Source organism: Aphelocoma coerulescens, chromosome 2 (assembly GCF_041296385.1).
Source record: "Aphelocoma coerulescens isolate FSJ_1873_10779 chromosome 2, UR_Acoe_1.0, whole genome shotgun sequence".
Lineage (NCBI taxonomy): Eukaryota > Metazoa > Chordata > Aves > Passeriformes > Corvidae > Aphelocoma > Aphelocoma coerulescens.
In genome coordinates this window covers 159,114,474-159,137,583 of record NC_091015.1, presented here as the reverse complement: position 1 = coordinate 159,137,583, position 23,110 = coordinate 159,114,474, and the positions used below count along the sequence as shown (strand labels likewise).

The 23,110-nt window shown below is 40.8% G+C and overlaps 1 protein-coding gene and 1 long non-coding RNA gene across 3 annotated transcripts in view; one reads left to right on the top strand and one right to left on the bottom strand.

The window, feature by feature from the left end:
• ASAP1 (ArfGAP with SH3 domain, ankyrin repeat and PH domain 1) overlaps nucleotides 1-23,110 on the top strand; it is a 148,742-nt gene that overhangs the window by 16,848 nt on the left and 108,784 nt on the right. Inside the window, 2 exon segments of the mRNA XM_069005491.1 lie at nucleotides 1,962-2,048; nucleotides 13,087-13,216. Of these exon segments, the coding sequence (XP_068861592.1) occupies nucleotides 1,990-2,048; nucleotides 13,087-13,216 (189 nt within the window). The 5' untranslated portion in view covers nucleotides 1,962-1,989.
• LOC138106017 (uncharacterized) lies at nucleotides 8,633-12,466 on the bottom strand. Of its 2 annotated transcripts, none has more exons than XR_011148873.1 (3): nucleotides 12,350-12,466; nucleotides 11,599-11,765; nucleotides 8,633-11,252 (listed from the first exon to the last, which is right to left on the bottom strand). It is a non-coding gene; the product is annotated as an uncharacterized lncRNA (long non-coding RNA). The 2 variants fall into 2 exon arrangements; XR_011148874.1 differs by having other exon boundaries at nucleotides 11,599-11,760.

Genomic DNA, 23,110 nt, shown 5'->3' with positions numbered 1-23,110 from the left:
TTACTTGTAAATTTATGTCAGCATCCAATTTAGAAAGTCATGAACGATTACATATTTTTTATTTCTTGCTTTGATTTGAATAACATAAACCTATGATGATGGTGATTTTTTTTGCCTAAGGAGATGAAAAATATAATTAAAAGGAAGAGGTGTGCTGTAAAATTAAACAACCAGCAGACATGTCATCATGGGTTGAGTCACATGCAGGGTTGCCAGTGGCTATGGATTTGCTTTAAGATGGTGGTACTCAGTTATCTGCCAGGACAGGTCTTTCCCAATCCACAAAAACACAGTGCAGTGCCAGGGCCGCCTTCTAACAACTTTTTCCTGCATGTAAAACAATATTCAAGCATGATTTTCTTGGTTTAAGGCAGATACTACTCCTCTTGCACACTGGCCTTCAAATCAAAGGACACACCTCCTCCTTATGAGCAGAGCCCGTAACCATTTTTCCTCCTGTGCTGCCAAGCTGCTGGCATACCTGGTAAGATCTCAGATTCTTTCCAGCCAGCACGTAAAAATCTGAAATCTGCTGGTAAAAAAGATGTCTAACCCTCATAATAATAAAAGAGCTCTTGACAACATCACTTGAAAATATTCTAAAGGCTCAGAAACAGAAGGAAAAAGAGAGATACTAACATTCTATCCAAAAACTTGTATGTGGCAATTTTTAATTGAATCTTATAAGTCTTTGAGACGGATTATTCTATGTTATTTTTAATGTTAAGGATTGGAAAACCTCCAGACCCTCATGACATAGCTGGAAACACAAAACAAACAGGACAAACCCCATAAACAAACTACAGCAGTCTCTGGGGAAATAGGTCAACAGGCATAACAAGGCTTTTCTTAGACAGAAGGTTAAAAAAAAAAACCTCATAGAGAAGTATTTGTGGTTTTCCTCATGGAATCAAGGAATCAAGTGATGTGCTCAAATGAAAATGGGCAGACTGATTAATCAAAGGGTGTAAACTGGGGATGGCCTCTCTCCCACTCTCCTGCTGCCTGGGCCCCTCTGTTTGACTCTGATCTCATCCCTATGGGTCCTTGTCACCTCTCCCATCTGCCAGCTCACTTAGTCCCATCTCTGTCTCATGGGGGTTGTCCCAGCCTCCCTGCTTTACCATCTCATGGCAATGGCTTATGTGCAGTATTCGCCTTCCCAGCACCCATCATATCTGGCCTCAAGCCCCCGCCAATCTTTTTCCAACTTGTTCCTTTCAACAAAACATGAAGATCAGCTCATAACATCCCAAAGTGAAAAGTATGTGCCAGCCCTACTCACCTGCTCATAGCTCTGCAGTATTTCTAGCACCTTCCTTTTCCCACAGCAACTCAAGTCTTAAACTGGAAAGAGTATGCAATATAATGGCAGAAAAAACCTGATGAAAAACAGTGAGAACACTTTTCCATATCCTGCTATGACTGTCTCCCCACACCCTCCTACCCTCTCCTACATGCAGGATTACTGGTCGTCAGAACACTTCTTGCTCCCAGTCTCTTTATCCTTCAGATCTTATCTCCGTCTTCCAAAAAAGATCAGTCTGGTGCATACACCTGACATAGAAATTTTCAGCCTGAATGGTTACACTGAAGTTATATCAGAAAACAGGATCTTCTGAAGTGTCAGACAACTTGGACAGGCGATGTTACCAGCGCTGCACTCAGTGCAGCTGACTGAGTAGCTGCCACATTGAGTTAGACAGGGTTTCCCCAGCCAGCTTAATGAAGCTCTCCTCTAGAAATTTTTAATAAGGTGCTCTTTTTCAGGGAATTTCTAATGAATCTATTTACCACAATGAAATTCCCAATATCAAAGGCAGCAGTCAAAACATATATGATAAATTGCCATCACTGAGGAATTAACACACATTTTTTCAAACTGACTGTCTAAATAAGTGACTTTGCCAGTCCCGTAGCTTTGGTCAGTTTTACTTACTTGATCTTTTCTCCTCATCTAGGTAGGTTTCTGGTTCTGACAGATGAGACATGAGATCTTCAGCATCCAGGCTTTCAAGTTTTTCTTCAAGAGATTCACTATGGAACCGGTAAGAAAGACAAAAGAAATGAATATAAATAACTTGTTGAAAGAGTAAAAAGCAGACCAGATGTTTTATCAATTCTAATACCTGCCAGTGGGGTTTTTTTTCTGCTTAATGCCACTTTACTACAGTAGGTGCTCGTCAGAAAAAGTCTAACCTATTGATCCTTTTAAGGATCAAAAATCCAAGAAACCAGTAAATCCTCACAAATCATTGATCACCTGAGCAAGTATTGGAACAAACACTAACATTTATTATGTAGTTTGGTTTGCTTTCATAGATTTCAAGGCTGGATAAGGGGGACAGGGTCTACAAAGGACATTGTAACTCCTTTCAACTCATCTAGATCTGGTAACTGGTTTTGGTTGTTGTTTTAACTTTGAAAACAACAAATCTCTGAGATCAGCCTGAAAAATCTATGGCAAGATTTGTGTGGGGGCTTGAAAAGAGGAGGGACTCTCTTCTGTGCATGATGTAAAGTGCTGAACAGCACACTGTCGTCTAAAAATGCTTTTGTTTTTTCAGTCTCTGGATGGTGAGTTCTCTTGTTTTAAAGTTTTTACTCTCTTTCACTGAACCACTAAAAGCTACATTTTGACTGCCTGACTTGAATCCCCTACAACAACAATACTGATGGTTAAGGCTGAAGTTTTCTTTGTACTGGGTGCACCGGCTGGAGCTACCCTGGCACAGGTCACTGCTCCCTGTGTGACCACACAGCAGTGTGGGACTTTCATCTTTTCTTCCTCCCTGGGGGAGTCAGTTGACCATATTGCACTCCAGACCAGTCAAGAGGGTGAATCACTGCTGCTGATCTTCTCAAAACTGAATAAATACTCCTTTGGTGCATTTTCTTCGTCACATGGCTACACATATTTTTCCTTTTTAAGTCCATGAGGTCTTAAATAAGCAAGAGTTCAGAAGTCAATCAATCATATTTTTAAAAATATGAAGCTATTAAGCTGGACATTTCTATTTGATTTTGAAATGGCACTTACATTTTTATGTCCTACTGTTCCTAGACTTCCTTGAAGGAATAAAATAAAACACAACCACCATCAAGAAAATAAGTAGTGTTAACATCCCTGAAATTAATGAAACCAAATTTTCTACAGATCTGTGTCTTGACTAAAGCTCCTGAGGAGGTGTAAACCATCACTGAAACTTTTCCCATGACTGGGACACTTAGGGAATCTTTCTTCCACACTGATTATCTTAACAAAGAACAAGGTGACAGTGAGCCTTTCCTACTCATAAGGGCAAGAAACATCTTTTTCCCATGCTCATTTTTATTTTTCCCACAAAACTTTTAGGAACTGAAGATTTTTGACATCTTTCCTGCCACCCTTTCAAATTTTCTGGGATCAGCATTGCTTTTAAAATATCCTTAGAGGCAGAACACATGAGCAGATGGTCACCCTCTACAGTAGTCAATGGAGCACCAGTTAACTTAGGAAGCTGCAAGCTCAAATTCAATGCTTAAAAGTAGAAGCAAATGAGTAATCAGCAAAAGGAGCTGTTGTGATGGACCTCTAGACTGCAATTTTGCACTTTTTAATTTCATTTAGCACCATGTGAACACTGGCCCAACAGAAATTTGGTTCACACAGCAAGACCAGTTTCCAAAAGCTTCCATATGGTTATCTGTCATCCTGGGTTTTAACAGAACCCTACGATTCCAACATTCAAATATCTACATTAGTAAAATCTGCAAACCATAATTTTAAACATGAGTATTTTGCTTGAGCATAAAGGAGATATGCATAAAATAATTTCAGATCTAATGCATGTTAAAAATACTGATTTCCTTAATAAAACAAACAAATGTACAAACAAAATAAATACAGACAAAATAAAGCCCAAAAGGCATCACTCCTGAATTGAAAATTTCTTATGTTACTTTCAAGTCTAGAGTCTGGCCAAGTGATGTATCATTGAAAATAGTAGCTTATATAAGGGAAACACAGGTGTGCTAGTAAGTTCAGTGGTTGTAAGGACCTTTTTTATAACATCCAACATCTGCAGATTTATTTCCAGCCTTTCTCTAATGAGATGCTATTTAGGAAATTGAGAAATAAAGTATGCTCAGTCAACACTATAAGCCAGCATTTAAAGTTCAACTCAGTAAGCCCATACACATTCACGTCTGCAAACTGTGTCTTAGCAAAGCTTGTGTGAAGCCACAAATGACTTCTGAGTATCTGTTTATTATCATAGGGGTCTTAGTTGCTCTTTTTCCACAAAGTAATGCTAATAAAACTATAATAGAGAGGGAGAAGCCCCTCACAAACCCAGATCTTTCTGATTCTTATTTTCACAGCATTAACAACTAGTAGGAAGAAACCTTTTCATTTACCTGCCAAACCTTTTTCTCTGTCCAAAAAAGTGCTGACAAAATTGTTTGGCCTGAGAGTCCTTCTCATCCCTCAGCTATTTTTTGAAACTCTTACACTAAAATGTATATTAAAAATACTTAGTTCTGATATAGCAGTATTCAGCTGAAAAAGCCCAGTATGCTTTCACCTAGAAAAAGAAATATAATTGTCTGAATTCCACAGATAGAGAAATGCACACAGACATCAGTTGCGATGTCAGAGCCATGGGTGGCAGCTCAAGGACATGATCCCAGGTCTACAGAGCCTTTATATAATTCTCAAACTGTTTCATAGTGATATCTCGTTGGGACTACCTAAAAACAGAGGCTAGACAAAATTAAGAGAATAAAAGTGTTTATATTTATTGAAAGGCCTTCAGGTACATTAGGGCAGTCAAAGTCCCCAGGGGCTACCCCCAAAATGGACAAGAGGGTCATGGGTTTTCATACTTTTATAAGTTTGGTCCATTTGCATATCGGGGGTTAATCCTCCAATTATAGCTACAGGTATGAAGTCATTATCCCAAGTTTGCTTCCCCCCAACTCACTTTTGTTTACATATCTCGGGGCCTGAGACAGTCAGTTTCAAGCCTAGAGAGGAATTGTCTTGTCTGACCAAAATGGGAGAACAGTAGCTAACAGGCTATATGGAGTTTAGAATTATACACTAAAGAAGTACAGGATATGAAAAATATTAAAGCTAAAATCCTAAGGCATCAATAGATTCATTTTGGTCTGAACCTTCATTTTCACTGCAGACAGCATGCTGCATGCTGCCATCAGCATACATTTAGCAGCTTCGGTAGAAGCAGAGTTGTGCCTGGTAATGACACAGCCATACCGTTTCCAGAGGGAAAGAGAAAATATTGAAATGTTTGCAATGTGGGCTGAGGCTTTATTTCATTCTCTTTTTGTTTTGGATAGCCTGCTATGCCAGCTGCCCTGCAACATGTTCATTTCTGCAGTATCACGCTCTGATTTTAGTCATTGCTATTTCTCTTATTAAAAAAAAGGTAAATAAAAAAGCATTCAGCTACTATGACTCCTGCTTTGGAAGGACTCATTTCTCTTGTTTCAATCAGAGTACCCCTTCATGACATACTGGCTCCATCTTGTCCTTTGCAATCCCACTGGCACAGCCTGCTCTCCTGCCAATGTGTCTGCAATGCCCTTCCCAACAATCTTTCAAGGGCTTGCTCAGTATAAGGAATGCAAGGATAAACATGCACAGGTTGCCCTGTGCTGTTCTTCAACCTCTCCAGTGCAGTGATGGTGGGTACTGCTGGAAGAACAGCTTCCTCAGGGTCGGTAGCTCTTGCCTGACCATCTCTGTGAGTAACAAGCAGGCTCATATTGGCTCATACTTGGGCAAGGGTTAAATTTGCAAGTGGCTCCACTGAAAGTTTTCTTATCCATCAGCACTCATAAGAGTTTGATATCTTTGAACTGTCCAAAAACCAGTCCTTATAGAAGAATATACTGCTGTGCTTTTATATTCTGTAGATGTTGTAAGAGCTGTATTTGAATCTGTTATCTCCTGACACACAGAATCATAGAATCATAAAATATCCTGAGTTGGAAGGGACCCACAATGTTACTGAGTCCAAGTCCAGGCCCTGCATAAGACCACGCCTGAGAATAACACCATGTGCCTGAGAGCATTGTCCATATGCTTCTTGAGCTCTGTCAGGCTTGGTGCTGTGATTGCTTCCCTGGAGAGCCTGTTCCAGTGCCCAGCCACCCTCTGGGGGAAAAACCTTTTCCTAATATCCAACCCAAACATCCCCTGACACAGCTTCAGGCCATTCCCTTGGGTCAGGTCTCTGGGCACCAGAAAGAAGAGATCAGTGTCTGCCCGTCCTCTTCCCCTCATGAGGATGTTGAACAATCCAAGTGACCTCAGCCACTCCTTGTATGGCTTCCCCTCCAGACCTTTAATATGCATTATTACACTTCCTATGAACTGAAGTAAGGTTTCTTAAATGAGCACCTCTAACAAAAAACCTCTGTGAAACAGAAATAACAAATTCAGTCCATCTGTAACAAGAAAAAGAGCATGTCTGTCCTGAGCCTGCTGCCTCCTGCTGCAGATGAGCATTTTCTCTTTGGAGAATGCAAGGGTTGCAGGGGAACAGCCCATTGCTTGTTGTTGCTACTGGGAGCCTGGAATGCCATTATGTGTTTGCTTGACTCTTGATCTTGCATGACAAAACCAAAAAAACAAAGGCAAAACTGAATCAGCAGATTAGTCAGCTTAATCTTGTGTAACTCAATGCTGCACTTCATTTTCAGTGGTGTTATTTTCAGCTGTCCTTTAAGATGGTTATTTGAACTTATCATTCAGCCAAGCTACTCGCCCAGGATATTCAAGTAAATAAGATGCAAAATATATAATTCAGCAAAATATTTCTGATGTTTTAATCTTTTTTTCATTTTGTCGACATAGCATTAAAAGCTCAAGATCTTAATGCTACTAAAATGTCATTTATAATGAGAACACAATGGGCTCTCTTTTTGCTATCATGTTAATATTGAAAGAATGCAAAAAGAACCTTCTGTTTAAGCCACTATTGTAAGTGTTAAAAGCTTTCTAAAATAACACTGTAGTTTCTGAGACAGTTGCTATCTCATTTTAAATACCAGATGAAGACAAATGCTGGAAGATGCCAATGTTAAAATTGAAATCAGCTGATTCTTGCATTCAAAACAGTCACAGCAGCAACACAAACTGTTGACGCAGCTCATGTAGTTCATAAGCCACACTGGTAGATACTGTCCCTTAAAAACCACAGAACTGCAATCAGCATGTTTGCTGGACCTGGATTTTGGTTTTCCTGATATTCAGCAGTGTGACACAGACAAGAAGTTTTCTTTTACTGGAAAGTTACCTGACTATTCTGTCCCAATGACACAATCATTTCAAAGGTTTGTCTGCAAATGTCAAAGGCAACAGCCTTCTTCCTCAAGCAGAAACACTCTTCAGTTTACCATGCAAGTTCCCTTCAAGCAAATTAGCACCAGTCACAATGTGTGATGTAGGCTTCAATGTTTAAAATAGACTTTGCCTCTTCCTGTGAGTACATCATGCACTTATGTGATATTAAATGTGTAAACATGCTGCAGGTTAAAATATGTAGGTGTTACATTTTGTACAAGGCTCAGTCAGCCGTCGGGACTGTCCTCTGAGAGGACACAGCTCCTGGAGGTGAAACACCTCCTGACTAAACATTTCCTGCTGAAGTACAAAGTGATGATGTTACTTGTTCTTACATAAATGGGGTGGTTTTGTTTTGCAAAACAAAACTATGAGAGTTCCACTAACAAAAAAAGTTTACCGAGTTTTAGCATGTGAGATATTCCAAAACCAAAAGCATAACTCATCCTGCTGAGATTCTTGTTGATTTGAAGCTTCTTTTATCCTCTAAGCCCAGCATCCAACTCAAATGAGAAGAGCTGATGTTCAGAAATATTTGTGGATATTCTAGTATTATGGCCATAAATTTAAATAAGCCTTTCCCATTAATTTGTTAGAAGTTATAAAATAAAACTATAAAAATGTAGCACCAGCAATCTACCACATAGATGTTGGACATTTTCTTAGGGAATCTCAAATCAGCTTTATCAGTTATCAAAATGCCATGGCTGTCTTATGTCATACAGTGATCTCATGAAGTGAGTTAGGATCAGGAGGAGGATGGGAAGTACTGCTGACTGCTGTGTTTAGCTGAAATGGATGAATCTAACACCGAACCACAACTGTATTCAGCATAGTAGTATGGTAGAGAACATAGCCTAAGGATATTTTTCTGATTAATTTTAACACACCACTACTTCTGTTGCTATTTGCTGCTGAGCTGGTGATGCTCTCTCCATATTTGTGAAGATGCTAAGGAGCATAAAAAGAACAACTATAGAGTTCACTAAGAAAAGCATGTGTATTTCAATGATTTTATGTTTTAATTAAACACTATTGTCTATTATATCATAAAATCATCGCTTTTATCAGCAGTAATAACTGAGATGGGAACCTTGAAAGTCAAAAAATTAGTGTAGCTGTAAAGCTGTATTTGCAAAAAAGCAACCATCATGCTTATACTTGAGAATCAAAAAACCCTAAATTTGACATGCGAGATCCTGGCATGGCTACACCTGTACTAATCAAAAGGATTCATCTGCACAGCAGCAATGTGCACAGTGGTTTCCTTCTCCAGCTAACTACTCACTTCACTGCCACATGGACAGGCTGCAAATGGCCCTGGAGGCAGCTTGTCTGAGCAAGCTTGACAACACATTTGGTGCACAGCCAGGAACTTGGGTCAAGCTTGTTTCCAAAAACTAAGCAGCAACCACACCTGAGTTTGCATCTGTGAGTTTGCTTCCTATGCAACAGGGAAGCGTGACCTCAGGGTGGTCCTGGGGCTGCTCTCTGCAGGCAGTGTAATCACATCCCACAGGAGATCCACCACCAGCTTCAGCCTAGATGAGGTGTTGATACCCTGAAGAGCTGACTTTGCATGACTAAAGCTAGACAGCCACAAACACAGCAGGGCCACAAGCTCATCTATCTAGCTCCTTATCTACAGTGGAAAGATAATCTTGCTGTTCTCTACCTCACTGCTTCGTGGTTTCAACAGTTAATTGCGTTGGTGATGTGAAGAGCTGTGCAAGTGCCATGTAGCTCTTCACCTATGGCACATACTGGTCATGCTGCAAAGTTTACAATGATGACAACAGCATCACCTGTTCACTCCCGCTCAGCTCCTGTGAGTGAACTGATGACCTCAATCTAAATATAAGCTGTCTAGAATACCACAAAATGAGAAATATTTTCATTGCCATTCAGTTTATTGCACAACACCTGTGTAGGTAGTTTGTGCTGTCATTGCTATGTTCCTTGGCCTCTCCCTAAGCATGGTGGCTATCACCAGCATTGCAGAATTATTGTCAATTTGCTGTAATTAACTCTTCTGTTGGCAATCACAATAAAATCCAGGGAATCAAACGTATTTATAGACTGAATCACTGGGTGGGGTGGCAAGACAGAACAACTTTCTTGACTGCAATGCATCAGCAGTTAGGAGTGTGGTTTCCAGTGCTGCTTGCCTGATCCTCACTGGCACTAGCTTGTCCAGGATGGACACAGAGATGTGTTTCACTTCAGAATACCAAGAGAAGTGAGATAAGCATAACTTCATTGGCAAACCTTCCATGAGAAAAAGGCCGTGGCACAGCCTCCCCCACAATCTAGCACAGATTAAGATAGTGTTAGAGCAGACGCTGTGAAATATAACTTTCACACTCTGATGATTATTCTTTGACATTTGTGAAGTGAAACAGTGATTTCAGTTAATGACAATTTATAGAGAAGTGCATCTTACAAATTTAGAATTCAATCTCAGATACTGATCACAATTCAAAACAGGAAACATGGTTAAATCTGAAATTCACTAAATGCTATTTGAAATACTTATATAATTTGACAGGTTTAAACTAAGCACATTTTTACAGGCAGCTTGTATAATTTATTTTTATTACCATCACATTAATTATCTAATCTTGCTTCTAGTGAGTTTAAGTGAAAATAATCCAAGCCTAAAGAGGTCATGCCTATAGGGCTATTTTCTCTACTACCATTTGAATAGAGGAAGGGGAAATGCTGCTTCTAAGCAGCAAAACAGAGCACTGTATTCTCTTTGGCAGAGTAAACAATTTCAGAACTGTCAAAAACAAACCAAAAGGCAATTATGATCCTCCTTTTTCATTTTTAGGCCTGTGCCATTCTCTTTATTTACCAGTATTCTTCTGCATTCGTTTTACTTTTTATATATTTAATATGTCTTTTTAAAAGATCACTTTTTCCTGATGAGGAAACACAGAAGCACAGCTGCAGCTACTCCCTGCTCTGCCTTCACTCCTGTCACTCTTCACTGCTACAGTTTCCCTGGCCTGTCTACTCCCCTTCTTAGTTGAACATGCTCTTCAATCCTGTAGTTTTAATTTTCACAAAATAGTATTGAAAAAAATTATGTCTTTAGCAGTATGCTCAGCTTCAGTCTGCACTCCATATGGTAGGATTTGTTTGGGATACTAGACGAGGTTATTTTACAATCCAGAGATTAATGGTCAAGCTCAATAACTTCAGCCTGAAGAGGAACAATTCAACCCTAACAGTGAGAGTACCCAATTAATTAAACCAGTTTGTCCATCAGTGTGATGGATTTATCCTCACTTGAAATCTGCCAACGAGGGATCAGGACTCTTCCTAACACGAACACTGTGGCTGACCTGCAGACCACAGGTCTGGCCCAGGAACAGCTGTGTGACAGCCCGTGATTGATGTTCTGCAGGAAATTAAAGGGATGACCACAGAGACCCTGTTTGCCCCTCGGGCCATATCCCTCACCCATCCAGTTTCCAAGCAGGCCAGGCACGCCGAAACAGCTCTTTTGGATGCTACCAACAGCTCTTCACTGGCCCAACCCCCCAGCCAGTTCTTCACTCTCCTTTCCATGCTGCTTCTGATGCCACCAGCCATTTTTTTCTTCTTGGTCTCTCTTCCTCCTCCACTGCTCTTATGAACACGATCCTCAATTGATTTTCTTCCTACCCCTCCCATCGCTTCTTCAGCGGTTCATTTTTTTTTTGCCCAAATCCATTTTTCAGTGCAACTCCCACACAGTTCTTTTCTTGGCTTCCTCCTCCTCTTGCCTACTCTACCTTTCAGAGTCTCATGACGTTTAGCAATCATCTGTACGAGCTCAGAGCCTTTGTGCCAGAAAGCTGGATCACGTGAAGCAGCAGCAGCAGCAATCACATGGCCATATGGACGGCTTCTACTAAGGAAATGAAATCAAAGAAACATGTTCAGGCAGGACCATTGCTCAGGAGTAGTGGTCATATTTTTGCTGACAGAACTGCATACAAATCATTTTTTATAGGTATACTCAAATCAGGTATCTCCTTTTTATTCTTACTCAGGCATTGCAGCTTTTAGTTGATACTGTCAACTATTTTTGAGTTGCACACGCATTTTATTAGAATTACATACAAAACCTAATTACATACAAGCCTAATCACATTGTAATACAATAGGTACTTATAGAGAGACCATAAAATCTTTTGAAATGGACACAGCCACATAATATTGCTCATTTTCAATTGCTCAGATTTGAGAATATTTACCAGTCTTGAATGGTCCAGCTTCTGTGGAGAGAATCCCAGAGAAAGGAGGAGGAAATCACACAGTATGACTAAATAAATCACACTGATGCAGCAGATGACCACAATTACTTGAGCCTCCTGAGACTTAGCCTTCTTTAGAAAGGAACATATGGATGCCCAAACCTAAGCTTAAAAAAAAAAAAAAAATCATTAGAGTTGTCTGTCAGTTCCCTGAGTTACATGATGCAACAATGGATAGAGGGTGTGTTAACTATTCAAAAACACTGCTTGTGAGAGGGCACAGGACTGTAAACCCGCGGCTCAGGTCTCGGGCCAGCGCTGCTGCTGGGACACCGCGCCGGGCTGTGCGACCCGGCTCTGCTCTGGAAAGGCTCAGACACAGAACTAGTAACGCAAAATCGGCAACAGCAGCTTCAAGGGCTCCTCTGAATCATAGCAGGACTTCTTAAAAATTAACTAAGTCTAAGGAGAGTGAAAACCTATGCAGTCAGACTGCCAAGAGGGATGGCTCCCTCAGCGCTGGCTGCATGAATCCTCGGCTCTACATCATCGGCGGAGAGGGCTCCGGCCGGCTGTGACGGACTTAGGAAGGGAAAAAAGCAGCAAGAGACCCTCTGACTCTGCCTGGGGGTTCCCTGAACCGGGCGCGGAGCCGCAGCCCGGAACGGGCAGGGTCCCTCCCCGCTGCCAGACAGCACGGGAAGCTCATTCTCCCGCTTAGGGACACTGCTGCAGCCCAGCACACCCCGACCTTGTCAGCTTCCACCAAAAAGCCCTTCTTTATGATAAGAAAACGAACGAGGGGCAGCCTCCCCCTCTCAGCAACCGCGGGGCCGGGGGAGGGGAGCGGCGGCCGCGCCTGCGCGGAACCGCTTCCTCGTTGTCGCGCGTAGCGGCGGCGGGCGGCGCGTGCCCGTCAGCGGTGCCCGTCAGCGCGGCCCCGCCGCGCCCGGCCCGGCCCGGCCCCGCCTCCGCGCCCGGGGGGCGCAGCCCGAGCCCGCACAAGTCAGTGCTCGACGCGGGCGGGAGCGGCGGCCGGGGCGGGGGGCGTGGGGGGGGTCGGCGCGGGTGGGGAAAGGGGCTGAGCCCGGCGCGGTCGCCGCTCCCCTCCCGCCGCCCTCCCCGCAGCGCCGCGGCGGGGCCGGGCTGGGCTGCTCGGAGGCGGCCGCGGGAGCGCTCCCCACCGGCGGGGCCGAGCGAGGGGCGCCGTGCGGGGGTCTCTCCCCCTTCACCTCCTGCCCGGAGGAGGAGGGGGCGGCCGGGGAGAGGCTGGATGTAGAAGGCGAAGCCTCAGCCTCCCTCTGCGGCTCCGCTGCTTTGATGCTGCGGGTCTCTGCTGGCTGTTAACATCTTCTTCCCTCTGCTTTTTTTTTTTTTTTTTTTTTTCGTTTTCTTATTTTTTTCCCCGCACCTTCCCCCTCGAAACTTGGCTTCCCCTCTCTCCGGATCTGTGTGCCCGGCTCCTCCTGGGCTTTACCGGTGGGGCAGGATCATGCCGGACCAGATCACCGTGTCGGAGTTCATCGCCGAGACCACAGAGGATTACAACTCCCCGACCACCTCCAGCTTCACCACCCGCTTGCAGAACTGCAGGAACACGGTCACACTGCTGGAAGAGGTAAATCGTCCACACCCCACACCCTATCCCCTGTTTTGTATCCTTTTTCCTTTTTTTTTTTTTTTTTTTTTTTTTTTTTTTTTTCTCCCCTTCTTTTTTTCTGTATGCCTGTGAGAGAGCATCAGGGACGGGGCAGCACCACCCGCCCAAATCCACGGGAGCCAGAGGCGTTGGTATGCATGTAATCTGGTCTTTTAATTGTGGGACTTTGCCCTTGTGTTGAGCTAGTTACAGAAAGCTTTCCTGCCCTGGTGTCTCAAAGATTAGTGCGTAAAGCAGTTGTCTGAACTTAAAATGTTGCTGTGGTACTTGGTGTTTTCAGTGCTGTCGGTTGTTGCAGTAGAAAAAATGTGTGAATGTTAGGATTTTTAGAGGGAAGATGAAGGGTGAGTTTTGTTTGGGAGCGTCAGTAGAGGTTTTCCCCAGCCAGTCATTACATCAAGTAAGCGCAGAACTCTGACTGCAGAAATCTGCCAAGGAAGACTTGGTTTAAGAAATGAGGTAAGGATGAAGGGATGAATGTGGAGTGAGGGAAATAATATGAAAACAAAATTGGTGGAAGGAGAGGAGCAAAATAGTGTAGCAGAAGAGATTATACAGTCTCAGCATCTCAACGTTGAAGCCTCAGTGCTGGGGTTTTTTCATGCTTGTGAGCGTCATTTAAATGTTCACCCTGCTCTGCTGTCAAGAAATAGGAGCGTGAAAATGGGTAAACTTCCAGAGCTGGTTTCCTAGGGATATCAGTCCACTGCTTCCTATTTGAGGTTTCAGAGTGATTTCCAATGGACTAGGTCAGTGGTTATGAAGAAATGTCTTTCAAATGACTTTAAACCAAGACAGTGTACAGCTCTTCTCTTGCCCTGTGCTTGCTTGAAGGTACAAGCATAATGATGCTGGAAGAAGATAGATTTTTGCTGTTGTTGCATAGGTTGCAGTTAGTTGTTGCTTTGGATTATACACTTAGTTCATCAAGTATTTGTCGGTTCTTCAGGAGCCAGTGCGTATCTAGGAGATGGATTTAATAGAGACTTTTAGTTCTGCTGAACGTGTTGGCATGAGCAAAACATTTGGTATGCAAGGAAAGAGTATTAATTATTTAATTATGGTGCTTGTCTGATACTCTTAGGTATGGAAAATATAATTCCTTAGGATTCAGATCAGCTAAAGTTGTAGCAGAAAAACTATGTTCAAAATTGTAACAGTGCTATTGTCTGCAGCAACTGACTAGAGTGATTGTAGGTTCACATTTAAAATAATGTATTTTATTTTTATTATGTGACCTAGATTAATATCTGTAACTTTTCCATACCTGCCACTGTTTTGGTTTTTCTTTTCTCTTGTAACTAAGCCATGGCCACTGATAGATTTGTCAGAAATCAACCTGTTAGGTTAGTGTTTGACAGAATTGCTGCCCCCTGGTCTTAACTGTGTGGAATAGGTACAGCCATTGATACGCTTATTAGTACAGTTGACAGCGTGCATAGAGTTAAATAAAAATATATATTTTGGCATCACTGGTGACTTCTAGGGTAAGAATACAGTGTAATGCTTTCATGGTTTGGGAGATACATCAGTGCAGGCTGAATGTGATAATGCCTGTCCAAAGAGAAACAAAATACAGAAGATAAATACAGAGTGTTCTGCTCTATTTGTGTGGACTGTGCATATTTTAAAAGTTTTTATGTCAGATTTGACAGCAATAAATCAGAGGAATAAAGAATAGAGGGTACTTCTGGTGCTTGTGTTGCTCTTCTTTGAATTTCTTTTGTTTGTATAATTGTTTTATATGCCCTATTTAAACTGATTGCAGTTTAAACTTGACTTGTTTTGCATTATTTTTTTATTATCTGTAAATATAAAAAGGCTTTATTTTGTGGGAAACAAGATATAAACAAGGTCTACTGTTATGTGTGGAAAAAATCTGCAACTCTCCCAAATTTATAGTTATTAATTTGCATGGGGACATGCAGACAGTCAGGATGTGGCTAGCAAAAGGCTCTTTTGGAGTCTTTGTGTATGCAAGCTACAATTACAGTGAAGACACAGTTTTGCTACTGCTGCTTTCAAGCTCGGTTGGTTTCTGTACACCTGCTTACCTAAGGCAGTGGGTCCTGTGAAACAGGGGGTTGAAAATGAATGGTTGAAGTGAGGGTGCTGTAGCTCCTGCCGCTGTTGTTGGTTTGTCATGGATAACCAAAGAACTCCTCAAGCAGCTCCTGAACTTCAGCGTTGAGCCTGCTGTGTTAAGGCAAAGGGGACGATTCCATCCTTAGAGCTGTTTGATTTTTAACTGAATGTTGCATCTGGGTTGGAGCTCTCTCTGGGCTCTTGCCGGCAGTGTCAGGCTCCGCGCTGTTATGGCGCTGCTGCCTGAAGTATCTTAGGTTGTTATTTTACAGCTAATTTAATTCAGCACAACCTGCACCTACCTCAGTGACTATAAGCTAGCTTGTGGATTAACTAATTATTTTCTTTATTCTAGGCAAGGTTGCAAACTGGAACTATTTTCTGAACAGAAATGGAAGGGAAATTAAACAGATTTAACAAAAGTTAGCTCTGTTTCCCAGTCTCTCAGTCCAGTGTGATTCTTACTGTAGCTCAGATCAGTGGTTAGCTCAGAAACACATCGTCATAAAAATGAAATAGTTTTATGTGCATCTCTCTGGTTCCCTGAAGTTATTACAAAATTGTGAACTTACTGTTCCTTCATCACAACTAACAAGTCTTCTGAAATAATAAGAGGTGATGAACTCATTTGCTAATTTTCTTACTTGCTTGTCCATCAGTAGGAGGGCAGTCTGTTCAGCTGGGTGAATTGCTATCTGTTATCTCCTAGTTATGACTCTTTTCTTATTATAATTAAAATCATTTTCAGAGAAGACTTTGGATCCAGTTAGATGCAATTTTGGGACAAGTTTCAACTAAAAAATCAGAGCAGACATGTTTACTGATTCTGATGAGTTTGCATTCAATAAGTTTTTGGTGGAAGGCCCAACAAAACACGAAGGCATACCTCACAAAATGAGGACCGTGGAAGTTCTTCTCCAAAGGACTTCTCTGTTCTTGACTTATTAAAAAAAAAAAAGGCAAAACCAAAACCGACCTCCACCCAACCTTTATTTAAATCTGTTGTAATATTATCAAAGATGGTAGCAAGAACATGCTACTCTGTAGCAGTTAACTGAATTGGAAGGTTTCATGCTACATTGTTTAAGCTACTGAAACTTGGGAAGATTTGCAAGTTTTTTTTCCTTTTAAGAGACCAAACTTAGATTTTTGTCATCCAGTCACACCAGATTCAAAAAAAGGACCCTGCCATATTTTTAGCTAGGCTTAGGCATCTTTAACAATAATTACCAAAAACTACAAGATTGTTTTATAATGTTTTTTTTTAAAGCATGAGTGTTATGTAATTGCCTCAAATAGACACACATTTTACGGTTCATTCTGTTGCTAAAATAATAGGGCTTTTTCTCAAATTCATAAAGGGAGAAACAACCATTATATATATGAGAGAATTTGCAATCTGTACTCCTTTCTGTTGATTTCTTCAGATTTCCTCTTCTTACATTCATGCAAAAAAGATATTTTTAACATATTTCTGCAGGCAGGTCAGAGATGTTTTTTATATGCAACACCTTTACTCTTTAGAAAGGCTGAGAGAGTTGGAGTTCTTCAGCTTGTAGAAGACCAAGGCTCTGGGGAGACCTTAGAGCAGCCTCCCAGGGCCTAAAGGTGGTTACAAGAGAGTTGGAGAGGGACATTTTACAAGGACATGAAGTGTTAGGACAAGGGGGAATGGCTTTAAACTAAATTAGATACAGGGAAGAAATTCTTTACTGTGAGAGTGGTGAGGCACTGGAACAGTCTGCCCAGAGAAGCTGTGGATGCCCCAGCACTGGACGTGTTCAAGGCCAGTGTGGGTGGGACCTTGAGCAACCTGGTCTAGTGGAAGGTCTCCCTGCCCATGGCAGGGGGTGGAACTAGGTGATCTTTAAGGTCCCTTCTGACCCAAACAATTATATGAATTTATAATGATCATATGAAGAGGGAATTATTGCATATGTAAATGGGTGGTCAATTACTTTTTTAAAGAAAAAGCCCAAATGATAAATATAGACAGATTACTGGTATGGTCTCTTAAAATGCAGCCTCTGCTTTGTTCTGACCAGACATGCTTTTATATCCACAGAAGCTCCATGATTTGTGTTACTCAAATAGATTTTGAAAAGTTGATTTTAATCATTGAGTTAATATTGCTTTGTGAGCTAGTTGGAATTTTTAGAGAATGATGACATCTATTCTGAGAATAAGTAGTACACATGTGGGATCACCACAAGACTGTCTTGATTATCATTCTGCTGTGTCCCAGCTCCAGCTGAAAGGACATGTTTGCACTCAAGGGATAGCTCAGTTATCATGACCAGGCAGTTCTGAATCTTTCTCCTAAAGTAGCAGATGTTGTACGGGGCTGGCGGGAGACAGAGGTTAAGCTTAAATATTTAAATTCTTCTTAGGCTGGTAGATATGAATGGACAGCTAGAAGCTGATGATAAAATAAAGAATAGCTTCACTTGTGTCTGATGCTGATTTTGCTGTTTAATTCCTGTTTTACTGTTGCATTTCTGTAATATTTGAACATCTTTAATGATTCATGTTACTTCTTTCTTTCTTTTGCTCTTGAATGAGAAGCTGAAAACTCAAAATGTGCTTTCTGACAATTCAACTGGCTGCAGATATGTTTGTGTTTTGCTTTCAGGGTTTTTTGGGTTTTTTTTATGTTTTGGTTTTTAATTTAGAAAAAACAAAGCAAACCACTATTCCTGCAATGATTGTTGTTCATTTTATTTCTCACTGTGCTGATCTGCCTGAGCACAGCAGTCTGTCAGTCTAGGCTGGTCCTATAACAGATGTGTGCATATACATCAGTGAAAGAATGACTGTCTGTCTCCCTCTCAGTCTCATACACATTTTGTTGTTCTCAGTGCAAGTCTGGTGTAATCTAACATAGCTTGAAAGGAGATGATTTCTCATGTTCTTTGTCATGTCGTGAATACATCTCTTAAGATTAGAGATGGGAAAGGGTAAAGCATGGGGTTGTTACTTTTTTTATTTTGCCTTTTTAAAAAATTTTCTTTCAAAATGTGTTGTGTTTGAATAATTTTCACAGTTTCCCACATGTAGCTTTCCCTTTGGGCTACAATTTATGCATATTTTTCTTATTCTACTGTGAGGAAGGACTTTTGGCATGAGGGCGAGGGGACAGCATTTTTCCTCCTTATAATTTTGTTGAAATTGTGTAGCACTGAAACTGCTATAACATCAGATCCTCTGTGGTGATTTCATACACTTTTCCACCACAAGATCCTTTTCCAGTGACAAAGTATTCTATCAAGGGAGGCAGGTGAAACCATGCACGAGAACTGGAGGATTTCCATTCTGAACCAGCTTTTGTTGGTATTACGCACAGACTTTGTTCATTAGCCTGGGCTGTGATAATGGGTAGGATCTATTTTGTGTGTGTGTGTGTATCTCAAGAGAAAGAAATAATAGAAAAATATCTATCACTTAGTTTCTCTTGAAGCATCACTTTTATATAATTGCAACAAATAAATTGTAACATCCTATTCTTTGTATTTCTTAATTTTTTTAATTAAAAGATATTTTTATTTTTAGGCGGTGAATCCAGGCAACTCCAGCAGCACTAGACCTAAACCCAGCTTTTCCTAACCTTGTAACCTGTTACTTATGGCAGTTAGAAGCAGTCTTGCATCATAGAGAGCTTTGTACTTCAGAGCTGGTTTTTTTTACGTAACAGACCACGAGCAATCTTCAGTTTTTGAAGAAATATGCTTTTGATAGCAAACCATCCTAAAAATAACAGATGAGAAGTTTATTTGTGTAGTAAATAAGACTCAGAATAATTGTTGCTGCTTTTTCATTGAATGGCAAATTGCAACAGAGATGTAAAGATGGGCACGTGAGCATTCTGAAATACAGAGGCCACAGTGACAGCACATGGGTGACTCATGATCACAATACTGAAAATGTGATACAGGAGGAGTTGACAGCAGTGTCTTGTATTTACAATAGCTGTCTAGCAAAAATGCATCTGAGGATGCTTTTATATTTGCATGCTACAGTATTTATTCATTTAGTGTGTAATCAGCTTTACCCTTCGTTTGAAAGTAGTCAAAAGCATTCAGCTGTAATAAGCAGGCAATCTCCTTTTACTTAAATGTGACTGATGTGAGGAAAAAAAGAAACACTCACTGGTAGCTCAAAGTTTCAGTCATGGCAGATGAATTAGCTTTGCCTTTTGAGAATTTGTGTTCATTTTAGGCATATTTTTGAAAGTACTTACTGCATTTGGTAGTTCATATGTTTTTTTGAGAAGTACTGTTTCTTGTTTTGAACTCCCAACAGGCCTCTTCATGTTTACTCATCAGTTAGGAAGCTGTGAAAGTGCTCTTTGGTGCACTCTGTTCAGTATGCTGTGCAGATAAACCCTGACAGAGTGTGTACCATGTAGTCATGGGAACTGGGCCCCGACTGAGGGGAGACACTTAAAGTGAGATGACTTAGAGTTGGGTTTAATGTTTAGATTTGAGTCCTGTAGAGACACCTTCCGTAGTTAGAAAGCAATAAAAAAGTACTTTGAAGAAAACAGAGAGGGGGAAATGATCCACAAAGCCATGTTTGTATTTCAGCATGGTGTCACTGAAGGACTGCACGTGAATGATTCAGAACAGAATGAGATTGGTTGATTTAATTTCCAGTATTTTTCTTACTACAAAGAGTAAAACTTAATTTTCATAACTATCTTCGTTATTTGTAACAATATGGATGAAGATGGTTCTTAATAATTTTAAACAGCAGATGTGAAGCAAATTTATAGAGGATAATTGTAAGAAAGATCATAATATCTTATTTTGAATTGAGTAGTGCCTTGCAATAAAACCGTTAGGCAGATTCAAGCCTAGAATGCTAATTATCAGTATTGTTTCAAGTGCAAAGGTAGGCAATATAAGCATGTTCTAAAAAAAGGGCTCTCAACCAATATCGTTATTATATCTCGTGGGAAACTTTTCAGAGTCCAGTTAGTAGCATATTTTGCTACTTCTCTTAGAGACTGTTCTGCCAGGTTTGTTTGATACTGGCCAAGGGGCCTAAAGTTTATTGGTGAGTACGAAGGAAAACCCCTGAGATAATAGCATGAGTTTCCTTTCCTGAAGGAGTGCAGCTGGAAGTCCACTCCCTGCTGAGATGTGCAACAGTTATATTTCCAAAGAGAGAGTGTTGATCTGTATTATTTATCTATATCTATATATAATGGGTTGTAAATATTGCTATCAGTGGGCTAATGCTGAGGTTTTGTATAAACATTGTGACAAGTGAGATTTTGGAATACAGTGGACTTGATTGTGGTGATTATGGAAAACATTTCCTTTAATGCTCCTGTGAAAAAAGCAACAAAATGTTGTAAGGATCCCATTTGCCCCTTTATACACATAAATGTGCATGTGGCTGCACGTGGCCTCCTTGTCTCTTTTAGTCAGTGGTGAAAGGAGAGGCCTGAAGTTGTGCTGTTACTATGGTTAAGCTGGAAAGTGTATGCTTTTTCTTTCTTTTAAATAGCCACCTCTTGACCTTTCTTGTTTTATCCTTCTTGTTACATTTCTTAACAGGAGAAATATAAAACTCCTTCTGATGAGGAAATAGAAACTTACGATGCCAATAGAGTCTTTTCATTTCTTGGTTTTTCTTGGTTAAGAACTAAAAATCATGTATGGTGTTGGAGGTAGCTTCCTGTAAAACAATAGTCTGTAGGACTGTAAGACCTTGGACATGGTGTGCTCTGGGAGCCTTCTGTCCAGGCTGGTGAGAAATGGACCAGGTAAGGGATCTGCAGGGTGGGTGGGACATGGACTGGGTTGCTGAGCCCAGAGGGTGGAGATCAATGAAGCAAAGTCCGGCTGGCAGCAGGTTGCAAGTGTCACTGGTGCCTTCCAGAATCAGTTTTGGAACTAGAACTATTTGGTATCTTTTAATTGTGTGGATGGTGGGCTCGAGTGTGATCTCAATAAGTTTATTTGGACGATACCAAGTTGTTCAATGCAGCAGTCACCATTCAGTGGGACCTGGAGAAGTGGCCTGACACAGGGAGGAGCCTTGTGTGACCCACTGAAGAGAAATGTTAAATCCTGCCCCAGGGATGGAGTTGCCATGTGCAGCAGTACAGGCTGGCTAGAAGACAGTTTTCTAAGGAAGACTCTTGGATTCAGGTGGATGAGTTGAGTGTGGGTTCACAGTGACAAAGGCCAGCCCCATATTGGGCTGTGTTAGTAAAAGTGCAGCCAGCGGCGATAAAATAGTGATTCTTCTCCTCTGTCAGCAACTGTGAAACCACATATAAAGTACTATGTTTGGGGTTCACCAATACATCAAAGAAACTATAGACTGCCACAAGTCCAGGTGAGCATCACCAAGATGATTGAGGGCACATCACTCAGTGAAGGAAAACTGGACTTCTCAACCTTAGACAAGAGACTAAGGGAAGGTCATATTGCTTTCTCCAAGTATGTAATGTATGTAATGTATGTAATGGGAGGAAACTGAGAAAGCAGAAATTCTGATTAGTTTTGAGGGGGCATATTTGTGGTTCTTTATTATTATTGTTTTGGGGACTTGTTTGTTTTGAACCATGAGTCTGGTGAACAAATGCCCAGAGAGAATGTGAAACTTCTTGTCCTCAGAGACATTCAAAACTCCACTTGACTGTAAAAGTAGGCTTCTTAAAATTGTTTGGACTGCATGATTTAATCTTTTAGAACATGAGAAGGCAGAGTAAAGTGGTTGTTTAGTTTCATTAATGTGTTTTTATGTTTTCAGGTAAAAGTTTACAGTGAGCTTATTCTTGGAAAAACAGCACATTTAAAACTGGTGTAAGCGAAATTGATAATATTTTTTCCTTCAGTGAAAGACTGCTCTAATAGAGGAAATGGGATACTGCTCACACTTCTGCAAAAATGTAGTTGAAAAAGCTTATCACATTTGGGGCTTTGTAGGATTTTTAGGAATAGTTTGAATAGTTACTGAATATTAGACAATCATTTTAAACGATTAATCTGTACTTGTAAAAAGTCAGCTAATTTATTCTGTAAAGTTATGACTATATTACATCTTAACTATGTCTCTACTGGATTAATTTTTATTATGAACTTTTTTTCATAGGAAGATGATTTGAATTTTGAATTTTAGAGCTCCAACCTTGAATTTATTACACTAATTTCCTTTCTTCTTGTAATATATTTTACTTTTCAAGTAAATTATCTTCTGATTTTTTTGATTCTCAAAGCAAGAATTTTGGACTGAAGAGGGAAATACACCTGAAGAAGTATCCTTAATACAAAACTTGGTCTTTTCCATAGCACTTCAGAAAAACTTACTAGGTATGGGGGAGGCAGGAAAGAATAAAATATAGCAGGTTTTGTTTGTTGGGATAGTTGTGGCTTGTTGTGAAACCACACTAGGATGTAGATATCCTATTTTGGTTAAGTTTTTAACACTTCATTGCCTAAAATCATAGGATATGGGGAATTTTTCCCTAATGGCTAATCTAAACCTACTATATTTCAGTTTGAAGCCATTGCCCCTTGTCTTATGGCTACATGCTCTTGTTAAAAGTCTCTTTCCATCTCTGCTGTAGCCTGCTTTAATTACTGGAAGCTACTACTGGTTTCCCTCGAGCCTTCTCTTCTCCTGACTGAACAACCCCGTGCCCTCAGTTTGCCTTCATAGGAGAGGGGCTCCAGCCCTCTGATCTGATCATCTTTGTGATCCTCCTCTGGACTCACTCCAGCAGCTCTATGTCCCTCTTATGTTGGGGATCCC